This window comes from Dipodomys merriami, unplaced genomic scaffold (genome assembly GCF_024711535.1).
Source record: "Dipodomys merriami isolate MVZ:Mamm:240054 unplaced genomic scaffold, mDipMer1.0.p SCAF_34, whole genome shotgun sequence".
NCBI classification, from domain to species: Eukaryota; Metazoa; Chordata; class Mammalia; order Rodentia; family Heteromyidae; genus Dipodomys; species Dipodomys merriami.
In genome coordinates, this window is record NW_027204937.1 from 7,448,229 (window position 1) to 7,460,164 (window position 11,936).

Consider the following 11,936-nt stretch of genomic DNA (forward strand, 5'->3'; position numbering starts at 1 on the left):
TCTCGGGCCACGCCCCCTCCCTCCCGGGCCCCGCCCCTCATTGAGGCAGTGCAGGCAGCGACGGCGCCCGCTTTTTACGACTGGCCGGAAAGCAGCGGTCGCCGCGTACAGCCTGAACGACATGGGGGTAAGGGGGAGACAGGAGGCGGCTCGCTTCCCGGGGCAGCCGGGCTGGAGAGATAGCGAGGATGTCGACCTCACCGCGGGGTGGGGGAATGAAGAGTAGAGGGGGGCTGGCGTTGAGAGGGAGGGAGGCCGAGCCCGGGTGGGAGGGGCGGGGTGGTCAGACTGGAACTCCTCCCCTCAGAAAATCGCGCTGCAGCTCAAGGCCTCTCTGGAAAATGTCACCAATCTGCGGCCGGTGGGCGAGGACTTCCGGTGGTACCTGAAGGTGAGGCGGGACATCCGGCGGCAGTGCCCCCCCCCCCTTCCCACCAGCCTTCTGCGCCTTAAGATTGGGAAATATTTCAAGTAACAAATGTTCCGATTTTTTTTTCTGGCCAGAATATTAGATTTATTGGTTAATCTTTAACCAAAAGCCCTGGAACTCATATGTTCCCCCTATTTAACTATTTCGTGATGTGTAAACAGACACCAAAATGCTTCTCAAAGAGACTTTGCAGCTATTTAATGTGAATAAATTCACCTCTCTTATTGGTTGATCTGGTTTTTTATTTTGTGCATGACCCACCCTTATTTCCCTTCCTCATACTGGAAAGCCCGGTACTCCAGTGACAGTCTGCCAGGGCCCTCTTCTGAATAGTGTAAGGTCCTTCTCTGTCCTAGACCCCAGAAATTCTGCTTTGTACACTAGTCTAAATCTTAGCATCCTTCCACACCCATCAAAAGCTCTTATATTTGAGGAAGTTATCCCTGACCACTTTTATTCCAAATATTTTGAAGCCTGAGTTCCAAGGTTTATTTGGGAGTCAGTTTCTTTTTTCTTCAGTTAGATAGTCTGTGAAGGAGCAGCAGTGATGAATAATTAAGTCAGGGACTAACTGAAAGCTCTTAACCAGGCAACTTAGCTAGAGTAAGGGTCCTGTTTAGGCCCTTTCAGTACTGCATAAGCCTTGAATCCTCAGCCAGATAGAACACATAAGAACAGTGACTTTTGCCATGCCTGGAGATGTCAGATGTCTTTGTGGGGGCTGATTGTAAATGTGAAATAAGTGACAACAAGAAGGTACAGTAGGCTTCTGCCTGCTTCCCATTGTCCTTATCCTTCCCTCAGTGTCTCCCCAACTAAGCCAGCTGCTTTACTAATACCCTTCTTTTCCCCAAGATGAAATGCGGCAACTGTGGTGAGGTTTCAGAGAAGTGGCAATACATCCGGCTGATGGTAACTGTCCTTCTACGCTGTTAACGCCCCCCCCAACCCCCTCCACACCCTCTGGGTGGGGATTTGGAGAAACTGGCCCTCATCTCTCCAGTCCCTTGGACCTCATTTCTTGTGGTTTGAGGGGCAGGCATCACTGATCAACATGGTAAACAACAAATACCTGTGGGATGTTGGGCAGAGTTCCCAATTAAGAGAAAGACCTTTTCTCCTTCTCAGGAAGCCTTCCCAAGATTTTTTTTTTTAATGTACCCTGGAGTTTCAATGGAGGGGTTTGCAGGTCATAAACATGTGCTCTACCACTGAGCCACATCCCCAATCCCAATCCCCAGGATTTCTGTCCTTAGCAAGTCACTTACCTCTGTATCTTGATCTCTTCAATTTGGTAATAAATTATGGGTTGGGATCTCTTGAGGTTTCTATGATTACTTGACATGTGACTAGAGGTTCTGTTTGCTTCTTGCCAGGACAGTGTGGCCCTGAAGGGAGGCCGTGGTAGTGCTTCCATGGTCCAGAAGTGCAAGCTGTGTGCTCGGGAAAACTCCATTGGTAGGTCTGACTGTGATTACTGAGTTATGCCAGGCTGGCCCACAGCTTCCTGGTGCCAGACTGAAAGCAGGGTGGACTCAGGTCTGAGATACTAAAGCTTACAGATGGCTATCTCTCTTACCCAAGGCCACATCTGGGTACTTGGGTGTGGCCAAAGCAAGGATTCAAGTTAACCCTGTCTTCTTTTTATGTTTCAGAGATTTTGAGCAGCACCATCAAGTCTTACAATGTAAGTTTGTTGCTATGGTGGGTTAACACTAAAATGAGGGCCAGGAGACCTGAGTTCTAGAGACAACTGCTGTAGTAGAACGATCTGCCATAGGATATTGTCACTTGTGTTATTTTTTAATCCTTTTGTTTGTTTGTTTGTTTTAGGCAGGTCTTATTATGTAGCCCTTGAACTCAATCTTCCTTTCTCATGGTCCCAAATGCTGTGATTACAAGTGTGTACTGCCATGCCTTGCACATTATTTAATTTACTTAATTGTTCATTTGCTCAGTCCACCATTTTATTTAATATTCACATAATGCTATTTTAGTGCTTTTATAGAAGTGCTGGGCTCAAGGGGCCTCTAGCCCAAGGTAGCCAATGTTTCCATGGCCGAGAGCATCTCCCTTATCTTCATTCAGTGAAACCCTGGTTGGGACTGTCTTGGTGCATACCTCCTGGAGAGTACCAATACTATTATTACTTAGGTATCACTATATAGCAAACTCAAAGGCAGGGGTCTATTTAAAGAGCAGTTATTTGTATTCATCCATTCCTTGTTAGCTGTTTATTTAAAATATCTGAATTTTAGGCAGACACTGGTAGCTCACACATGTAATCCTAGTTACTGTGGAGGCTGAGATCTGAGGATCACATTTCAAAGCCAGCCTGGGCAGGAAATTCTGAGACTTTTTTTTTTTTTCCCGATCGTGGGGCCTGAACTGTGAGCCTGGGCATTGTCCCTCAGCTGTTCAGCTCAAGGCTAGCGCTCTACCACTTGAACCACCACTCCATTTCCAGCTTTTTCTGCTTATGCGGTGCTGAGGAATAGAACCTAGGGCCTCATGCATGCAAGGCAAGCGCTATGAGCCACCTTCCCAGCACAATTCTGAAACTTATCTCCAGCTAATCATCAAGAAGACAGAAGTGGAGCTGTGGCTCAAGTGGTAGAGCACTAGCCTTGGGTACAAAAGCTCAGGGACAGTGCCTAGGTCCTGAGTTGAAGCCCCAGGACTGGCACACGCACACCAAAACTGAAGTTTATCAAATTCTAAGCATTGTCCTGAAGTTAGAAATTATTTTGTTTTGTTTTGCTTTGCTTTTTTGTGGTGCTGGGGATGGAGCCCAGGTCTTCACACATAGCAGGGAGTCTACCACTGAGCTACATCACATGCCCTAAAGAGAGAAATTAAATGAGGGCCTGCCCTAAAGTCAGTCAGAATGTAGTAGAAGGTAAAGAACAACCAACAAAAGACAAACCAAGTACTCGACACTTGGTTGAAGTGCAGTACCTGATTTTGTAGTGAATACAGAATAAGAGTGAAGGGATGTATGGCACTTGGGTGACCTCTGAGCACATTGGTAAGCAGGTATGAACTTCCTGACTACTCACCCCTCCAAGAAATGCCCTCCACACACATCCCATTCCAAAGGCCTTCAGGGCACCCTTAAAGAAGGTTATGGTTAGCAAAAGGCTATGGCTAACTAATCATGGTGGTGCAGGCAGTCAGAAGGCTGAGGCAGGAGGATCTGGAGTTCAAGGTCAGCCTGGGCTACATGGCAAGACCCTGTTTTGGGGAGAGTGAGAGACAGAAAGGGTAAGGAGAGGGAGAGGAGAAAGATAAATGTTTGATTCTGGTTGAGCTCAAGAGAATCTGGAGGTTTCATAGCTTAACACTTTCTTATATTTTTGATTTTATAAATTTTATCTCCCATTTATCAAGCACAGAGTGGGGACCTGTGCTGGCTTCTATGTATGTTCCAGATTCTCACAATAAACCTGTAGAGGTTTCTTAGCTCCTATTGACAGTTTAGAAATCTTACACTCAGAGGAGAAAGCCAGGCAGAGCCCAGCCCAGCCTCATGTTCGGACAGACCCCACAATCCACACTCTTCTGCAGCAGCCATGTCTGCAGAAATCTTGTAGGGAACAGTGCTTCAGAAGGGAATGAGTTGTTCCTGATCCCAGTCCCGTATGGCAGGAAGCATAGCGGTCACAGGGTCATCGTGAGGGCCCACTTGAGCCTATCTCCTCAATATACTTCCTTTCTAGGCAGAAGACAATGAGAAATTCAAGACAATAGTAGAGTTTGAGTGCCGGGGCCTTGAACCAGTTGACTTCCAGCCCCAGGTGGGTGTGTTTCCTGTGTCTGGAGAGGATGTGTAGAGTGACAGCAGAACTTTGCTTCCAAAAGAAACTGGACTAGGTCTTCTCCTTTCTTTCTCCCCTCTCCCACCCTGGGGATTGAACCCAAGGCCTTGTGCATGATGCTAGGCAAATGCTGTGCCACTGAACTATAAACCAGCCCTGGATTTCTTCCTAGGAAAAGTAATTGTCAACTATTAAGTGCCTCCTATATGCTGGGCACCATTCCTGTCACTTTTACTTGTAAATATCCTGTTTGTCAGATAAGGAAGGACCATAGAGGTTTTACTGCTTGCTCAGCTTTACAGTTAGTAAGCAGTGTGCTATAGTTTGAACCCAGTTTGGTCTGACTCCAAGCCAGTGCTTTCTTCTTATTTGTGCAACATTTACCTCCCATCAAGTCTGTGGGATAAGGCAGAAGAGATGACCTTGGCATCCCCATTTTACCAATAAGGTAATGCCGGTCCAGGAAGAGGAGCACTATTCCCAGAGCCCTTCAACAAGTCTGAGTAGTGGCAGAGGTTACCCCACTCTGCCTTCTGGTCTGGGCCTGTAATTTGGACAATCTAATGCAGTCCCAAGGCAGCATCCAAGTCTTGGAAGTCATTCTAGAACAGCTGTCCACCCTGTATCTCTGTCCTTTGTGGCAAAGGCTTTGCTGGAAAACCCAGCTCCCCACACAATGAGCATATGCCAGCCTGGTGCTACCTTTCCCCCCAGCCTAACTGCTGCCTTCCTGTCTCCTACAGGCTGGCTTTGCTGCTGAGGGTATGGAGTCAGGAACAGTCTTCAATGACATTAATCTGCAGGAGAAGGTATGAGACCAAGGGCCCTGGGGGCGTGATACCAGAAGGCAGTAGTGAGGTACTCTTTCTTATTACCCCTGACTTGGTAAAGGACCCTGGGCATAGAGTGCTTTCTGGGTAAGGTACCTGGTGGGACTTACCCTTTTGGTGAACAAGGTTTATCAGTGGAGAGCTGGCATCTTTGTGCTATGTATTGGTGATTTTGCCCTTTTCATGGTCCCCAGTGTAGTGCTGAAGTGCTCTTCAGATTGGTAAGCACAGGAAAGTTCAGTGTGCCTGACATGAAGTATGTGTTCTGTAAGCTTTGTTCAGGTAGGAGTTACAGTGCTATTGGCTGTGAACTCAATGAGTCATATAGATATTGATATTGATATATACAAATACAATTACAGTGGATTTTTTGGGGGGGGGTTGCAGTGCTGAGGTTCAAACCAGGGACCTTAGCACATATTAGGCAAACTCTCTACCACAAAGCTACATCCCCAGCCCTTTTAAACAAAGTATCTTTTTTTAATCTATTCTTTTTTAAAAATTGTTATTATAAAAGACATGTATGGGGGCAGGGCGAATGGTAGAAAGTGAGTGGAGGGGTAACACTGTTCAAACAGAAAAAGAAATGTAACTCATTACCTGACTTATGTAACTATAACCCCTCTCCGTGCATCACCTTTACTACAATAAAATAAAAGTGATGTACAGAGGGCTTACCATTTTATAAGTCAGGTAGTGAGTATATTTCTTTTTGGACAGTGTCAGCCCTTTCTTCACTGTCTCCCAGTTTTTCCCTCCCGTCCCCACCCACAAGTTGTATATTTGTCTAGTGAGTAGCACTGCTGTGTTTATTCACTCTTTGTCCTTCCAGTTCTGTGTTCTCCCTCCCAAAGACAGATAATGAACTGAACAAGACAAAAACAAAAACAATTTTTAACCTCTTGTTTCCATTTCTTGGAGTTCATTTTGATAAATATCATTTTATACAATCAGAGGTACATAGGCACTGCACCTTTATGTTCCTCCCCTAAGAGTATCCTCCTTTGGTCTAACTGTATATGAATGCCTGTAGTCCTGTATGATTTATTATGTCCTGATGTATTTTATCATCAATCCTCAGATCCCTGATTAGCTAGGATTACAAGCATGAGCCATTGGTGTTTGGCTTATTTTATTTTAAAATTAATTCATTATTATAGAGGTGATGTACAGAGGGATTACAATTATATGAGTCAGGGCTGCTTTTATTTATTTATTTTTTATTTATTTATTTATTTTTTTTTGGTTGGCCATGGGGCTTGAACTCTGGGCCTGGGCGCTGACCCTCAGCTCTTCAGCTCAAGGCGAGCGCTCTACCACTTGAGCTACAGCGCCACTTCCTGTCCTGATGTATTTTAATCTAGCTCCCACATATGAGTGATAATATGTGTCATTTGTCTCTCTAAGCTCGGCTTACCTTAGTTGGTTGTTCTAAGTCCACCATTTCCCTGCAAATGACATATATTATCCTATAGCTGTGTAGAATTCCATTGTGTATAGGTACATTTTTTTTGACCCACTCATTTATTGCAGGGCATCTATGCTGTTTCTGTAACTTTAAACAAGGTATCTTTAAATATTAAGAAATAAAATAGTCAACAATTATTAATTGATGAGTTGATGAAAATGTTGTAACCAGAAGCTCATAGGAACCTAATCTTGCATTACCCATGGCATTGGCACAAGTAGTCGCTAATTTAGCTTTTGTGGTGACTATGTAGAGCTTAACAAGTGATCATCAGTGGTATGGACATTTTCTGCCCTGTATATAGAAGTGTTTTGATCTGGCCTGGAAAGGAAAAAGGATAGCTGGGTTATGTTTGCATAGCATCCAGTAACAACAGGAACTGGCATTTACTAAGCTTCTCTTTGTAGCACTGCTTTACCACGTGTTTTCCTCATTCAAGTCATTAATATTCAATCTGAGGTCCTTTTTTGCCCCACCCCCCTCATATTTTAATTTTTTTTAATAAAGGATAGAACTGAGGCTTCAAGGAGTGACATAACTTGTCTGTGGTCACAAACTGACAATGCTGGAGCTCAGGCCTGAGCAGCCTAGCTCTGCCAAGGGTCATGCATGTTCACAAATAGCTGAGACCATGCTGGGGCCTCATGAGTCCCAATTGTCCACCCCACTGTCCTTTCCTGCTTTGAGAGGCTAACCCTGCCCTCTTACCCCATAGGACTGGACTGACTACGATGAAAAGTCTCAGGAGTCAGTGGGGATCTATGAGGTCACCCACCAGTTTCTCAAGTGCTGAATGCTTCCTGCACACTTGTCCCTAAGAACTGCGAAGAGACCAAGTGCCCAGGCAGCAACACCCACAGAGCCTAGTCCCTCGGTTCCTTGTGCCCTGGTAGTTGCATTAAGTCCTCCCAGTCCACATGCCGGGCTTTGTCATGGTTCCCAAATCCCACCAGTGAAGCCCCCACTAAGTCCCCGTGGTGCATGAAGATAGAGCAAAGGAGCAGCCATGCCCTTCACAAATAACTATGTACCCTGAAGGTCTTTGCCTTTCCACAGTTTAAAAACCTGTGACTGATAGAATTTGCAAAATACATAGGAATACACAGCTTCTAAGGGCTCTTGGGCTCCTGGTCTACGAGCAGATCAACCCAGAGGATGAGAGGCATCAGAGCCAGGGGCAACAAAGATAGAAAAACTTCCTTCACTCTTGGGAGTGAGTGGTGAAGATATCAGTCAAGACCTTCATATCTTATAGGCCTGAGATCTTCACACAGTAAAACAAAGTTGTTTGCTGCAGCGAGAAACCAGGGAGCTGCTGTTTGGAAAGTCTGTTGGGTTCTGCTGAAGACTTTTCTTTTTTGAGGGAGGCTGAGTCTTGCTGTATAGCTCAGGCAGGCCTCTAATTCACAACCCATCTGCCTCCGTCTCTCAAATACTGGGATTACAGTGTATACCACCATACCCAACAGAGCCTAGAATTCTTTGGAAATAAACATTATACCTTTGCTTCATGTGTATGTGTGTATATGTTTATGTGCCAGTACTGAGTCTTGAAAAGAGTTGGTTTTTTTTTTTTTTTTGGGGGGGGGTCCGGTCGTGGGGCCTGAACTCTAGGCCTGGGCGCTGTCCCTCAGCTCTTCAGCTCAAGGCTAGCGCTCTACCACTTGAGCCACAGCGCCACTTCTGGCTTTTTTCTTTTTGCTTATGTGGTGCTGAGGAATCGAACCCAGGGCCTCAAGCATGCAAGGCAAGCACTCTACCACTGAGCCACCTTCCCAGCCCCCTGAAAAGAGTTTCTTGATCTTGGATTTTTTGCTCAAGCCTAGTGTTCTACCACTTGAGCCACTTCTGACTTTTTGCTGATTAATTGGAGTCTCTCAGATTCATCTTCCTGTGCTGGCTTTGAACTGTGATCCCCAGTTCTCAGCCTCCCAGGTAACTAGGATTATAAGTGTGAATGACTGGTGCCCAGCTTGTTTCATACTTTTTGAGAATGGGAAAGGTCTGCCCACCCCTAAGCTGGCTGTGAGATTTCAGCAAGAGGTCCTCCAGTTTGAGACAAAGCTAGTGTATCCAAGGATTTGAGGTGTCTGCATTGCCCTCTTTCAAGTCCAGCAGCCACATTTCTAAGTTTTTCTTCATCTCACAGCAGAGTTGCCTCAGTCTTGTCCCCACGAGTCCCTCACCCTCACTGGGTCCAGTCCACTGCTTTGCCTGGAAACAAATAATTTAGGAAACTCCAGGCTGAGGAAGAAACCTTTCTTGTTTTAAATCACTAAACAGTAATAGCCAATGTATGTTAGGTTCATAAATTAAACTCTAAAGAGATCTCAAGGTTTTCTGTATTTTTAAATTATACTGTAAATTATTTCAGGAAGTAGGGAAACCTAAGTAGTCATTCACAGAATAAAGGAAAACAAAATAGACTGCAGAAAAGACACTCAGTAAAATTCAGTTCCCATTTAGAAATGAAGTATAGACAAATCTTAGCAAGCTAGGAAATAAAGGGGGTGACTCTCCCTCAAAGAAGGTATTTATTGCTGAGTGTGGTGGCACACATTTGTAATCTCAGCACTTGAGCAATAGAGGCAAAATGATCTTGCCTCTTGCCTCTACATAGCAAGAACCAATCTCAAGAAGGAAAAAAAAAAAAAAGGCAGAGATCAAGAGATTAAAGCTTGTGGCCCACTGGGGATTGAAGTTCCAGAGACACCATCTCAACCAATGGCTAAGAGAGGTGGTGCATATACACAAGTAGGAGAATCCCAGCCTATGCATAAAGTGAAAGACAAAGAGGATGGAGGTGTAGCTCAAGTGGTACAGAGCCTGTCTAGCAATTGTGTGTATGGGAGCAAAAGGCAGATAGCCTAGAGCAAGTGCTATGCTTTGTAAATGATGGAAAACTAGATGTAGCCCAACGTTCGTAGCTTACACCTGTAATCCTAGCTACTCAGGAGGTTGAGATCTAAGGATCGCAATTTAAAGCCAGCCTGGGCAGGAAAATCCATGAGACTCTTATTTCCAATAAACTACTCAGAAAAAGTCAGAAGTGGCACCATGGCTTAAGTGAGTGTGCTAGCCTTGAGCACAGAGAGGCTCAGGGACAGAGCCGAGGCCCTGAGTTCAAGCAAAAAAACAAACACCAAAAACCATATGTGCTCCAAGATTGGGAAAATGGGAATGCCTTGGATCACTGCTGTTCATTGCGCTGGAGGGCACACTGGTGTGAAAATACAATTAAAAAAACATGAAAGGATAAAAAAAAAAAAAGACCCAGTATTTTACAGATTATGCTTCTCCATTAAAGTCCAAAAACATTAGCAAGTGCTAGATTTAAGATCAATATATAGAAATCAAATTGCTTCAATATAGTACTCATAAGCAAATTACAATTCAAGAGGAAATACCATGTATAAATGTAATCAACAGTTACACTAGCACTGTAGCTCACTAATGGGGTGCTGACCCACTTCTAGAACAATGTATATAGTTCCCCAAACTACTGGATATTAACCACAGAGATTATTAGTTTAATGGAGAAAACTATTAAGCTCTCATGAGAGGTCCTAAAGTTTTAGATTTATAATGTTAACATTTTTTGGCAGTACTGGGGGCCTTGCACTTGTTAGGTAGGTGCTACACCACTTAAGCCAAGTTCCCAGTCCTCTTTTACTTGTTTTTCAGATAAAATAATTTGTTTTTGCCCAGGGAAAGTCCTGGCACCTAGTATTTGTTGAGATGGGAGGGCCTAAGTTTTTTTCCCAGACTATCCTTAAACTGCAGTCTTCCTGATCTCAAGTAGCTGCAATTATAAGTGAGCCACCTTGCCCAACAAGACCTACTTATTGCTGGTGGATGGAAAGACTTGATATATAGATGGTCATTTTCAACAAATTTGTATTTATTAAACTGCAATGGAAATAGCAACTTTGAAGAAAGTGATTGTGAAATCTGTATCAGACACAAGTGGGAGACATCACCTACCACATATCATACTATGCCAGTAAAACAACAGCCCTATAGCGTATTGGTGCTGTCACCACAATTATGCCAATGAGAGTAGATTTGTATATGAAAAATTATTAATAACATGGTGTTTCAGATCAGTGGGTTCATTATTAATTCATTGGTAAATAGTGCTGAGCAATTACTAACTTGGTACAACAAAATAATGTTGGAACCCTACTACTCTACATACAAAAATCTACTCCAAGGGTGAGTATGCTTCCATGCTATCCTATATTGGAATAGAAAATACTCCAAGGGTGAGTATGCTTCCGTGCTATACTAAATTGGAATAGAATATTCCTGGGCTCAGCAAACCTTAGGCAGATGCCTTCTCTATCAGCCTCATTTTCTCCACTTGAAAAATGAGGGCACCATCCTCTGTGTCCAAATGGCTGCTTGTCTGGGCTCTGCCCTTTATCATGAGGCCTAGATACATGTACTTAAGTGATGAATAAAAGGTACTTCCTTGGGACCCCCTCCAGGACAGCAGTATCCTGTCAGGTAGAAGTTAGAAGATTGGGAGAAAAGATTAATGAGTATGGGATTTCTTTCTGGGAGAAAATCAGATAATGTTCTAATTGTATGGATGGTTATTTAGCTATACATGCACTTTAAATAAGGAGACTCAGGTATGTGAAATATACATCAATAAAGTGTCTGGGCTTGTTTAAGACATAAGCCACATGATATATACCAACTTCCATTTGAGAGTCCTAGCCTTGAAGAGAAGCCATTAGTCTTCTGAGAGGCTGGTGGGCTGTGGGTCTAGCAGTGTGCAATACCTGTTTAGAGGTTACAGGGAAAGCCACCTGGACAAAGCCTGATGACTTCCTGAAGAGCTGCCCCTGGAATGGGCTGCTCCAGGGGAGCAGCAGGCACCAGCTGAGCACTCTCCTGAGCTGTGAGGCCAGCTGGTGGAGATTGTGATTACTAGAAGCCTAGACAGACAGGAACATGATAGAAAGGGATCAGAGCAAGTTACTGCACTTAAGTGTTCTCAGCTGAGCACCCCCAGCCCAGGTAAAGATGGAAAAAATAATTTCTTCCCATTCCATAGATGACAAGATCAAACCAGTCCATGCACAGGGGATTAAAAAAGACTTCTACACAAACCTGCAAGGTATGTGTGAACTCCAAGTCAGTTGAGGCTTTAGTTAAGTGTCTTTGCTATCCTAGCTTCATTCTAGAATCCTCATCACATGAATCCAGTACATGAAGGAAGCACATGGGAGAGCCATAAAGAGGACTCTTGAGCACTGATTGGCCAGAATACTCCCAAGGTATTACTCCCTAATACATTCACCCTGACCTGAAAGTTTGTGTTAAGTATAACTTTTTCAGCCCTGCAAGATTCAGTTCAGGTGTTGGTCTACAGAGTTGAT

General features: G+C 44.2%; 1 protein-coding gene across 1 annotated transcript; it reads left to right on the forward strand.

Annotated features, from left to right (window-relative positions):
- The first annotated feature begins 45 nt into the window (after nucleotides 1–45).
- Nucleotides 46–8,057, forward strand: Czib (CXXC motif containing zinc binding protein). Its single transcript, XM_069987204.1, has 8 exons — nucleotides 46–127; nucleotides 308–391; nucleotides 1,286–1,342; nucleotides 1,807–1,888; nucleotides 2,086–2,117; nucleotides 4,150–4,227; nucleotides 4,992–5,057; nucleotides 7,262–8,057. Exons 1-8 carry the CDS (start codon nucleotides 122–124, stop codon nucleotides 7,337–7,339), a joined length of 483 nt encoding a protein of 160 aa, XP_069843305.1. The 5' UTR covers nucleotides 46–121; the 3' UTR covers nucleotides 7,340–8,057.
- The last annotated feature ends 3,879 nt before the right edge of the window (nucleotides 8,058–11,936 follow it).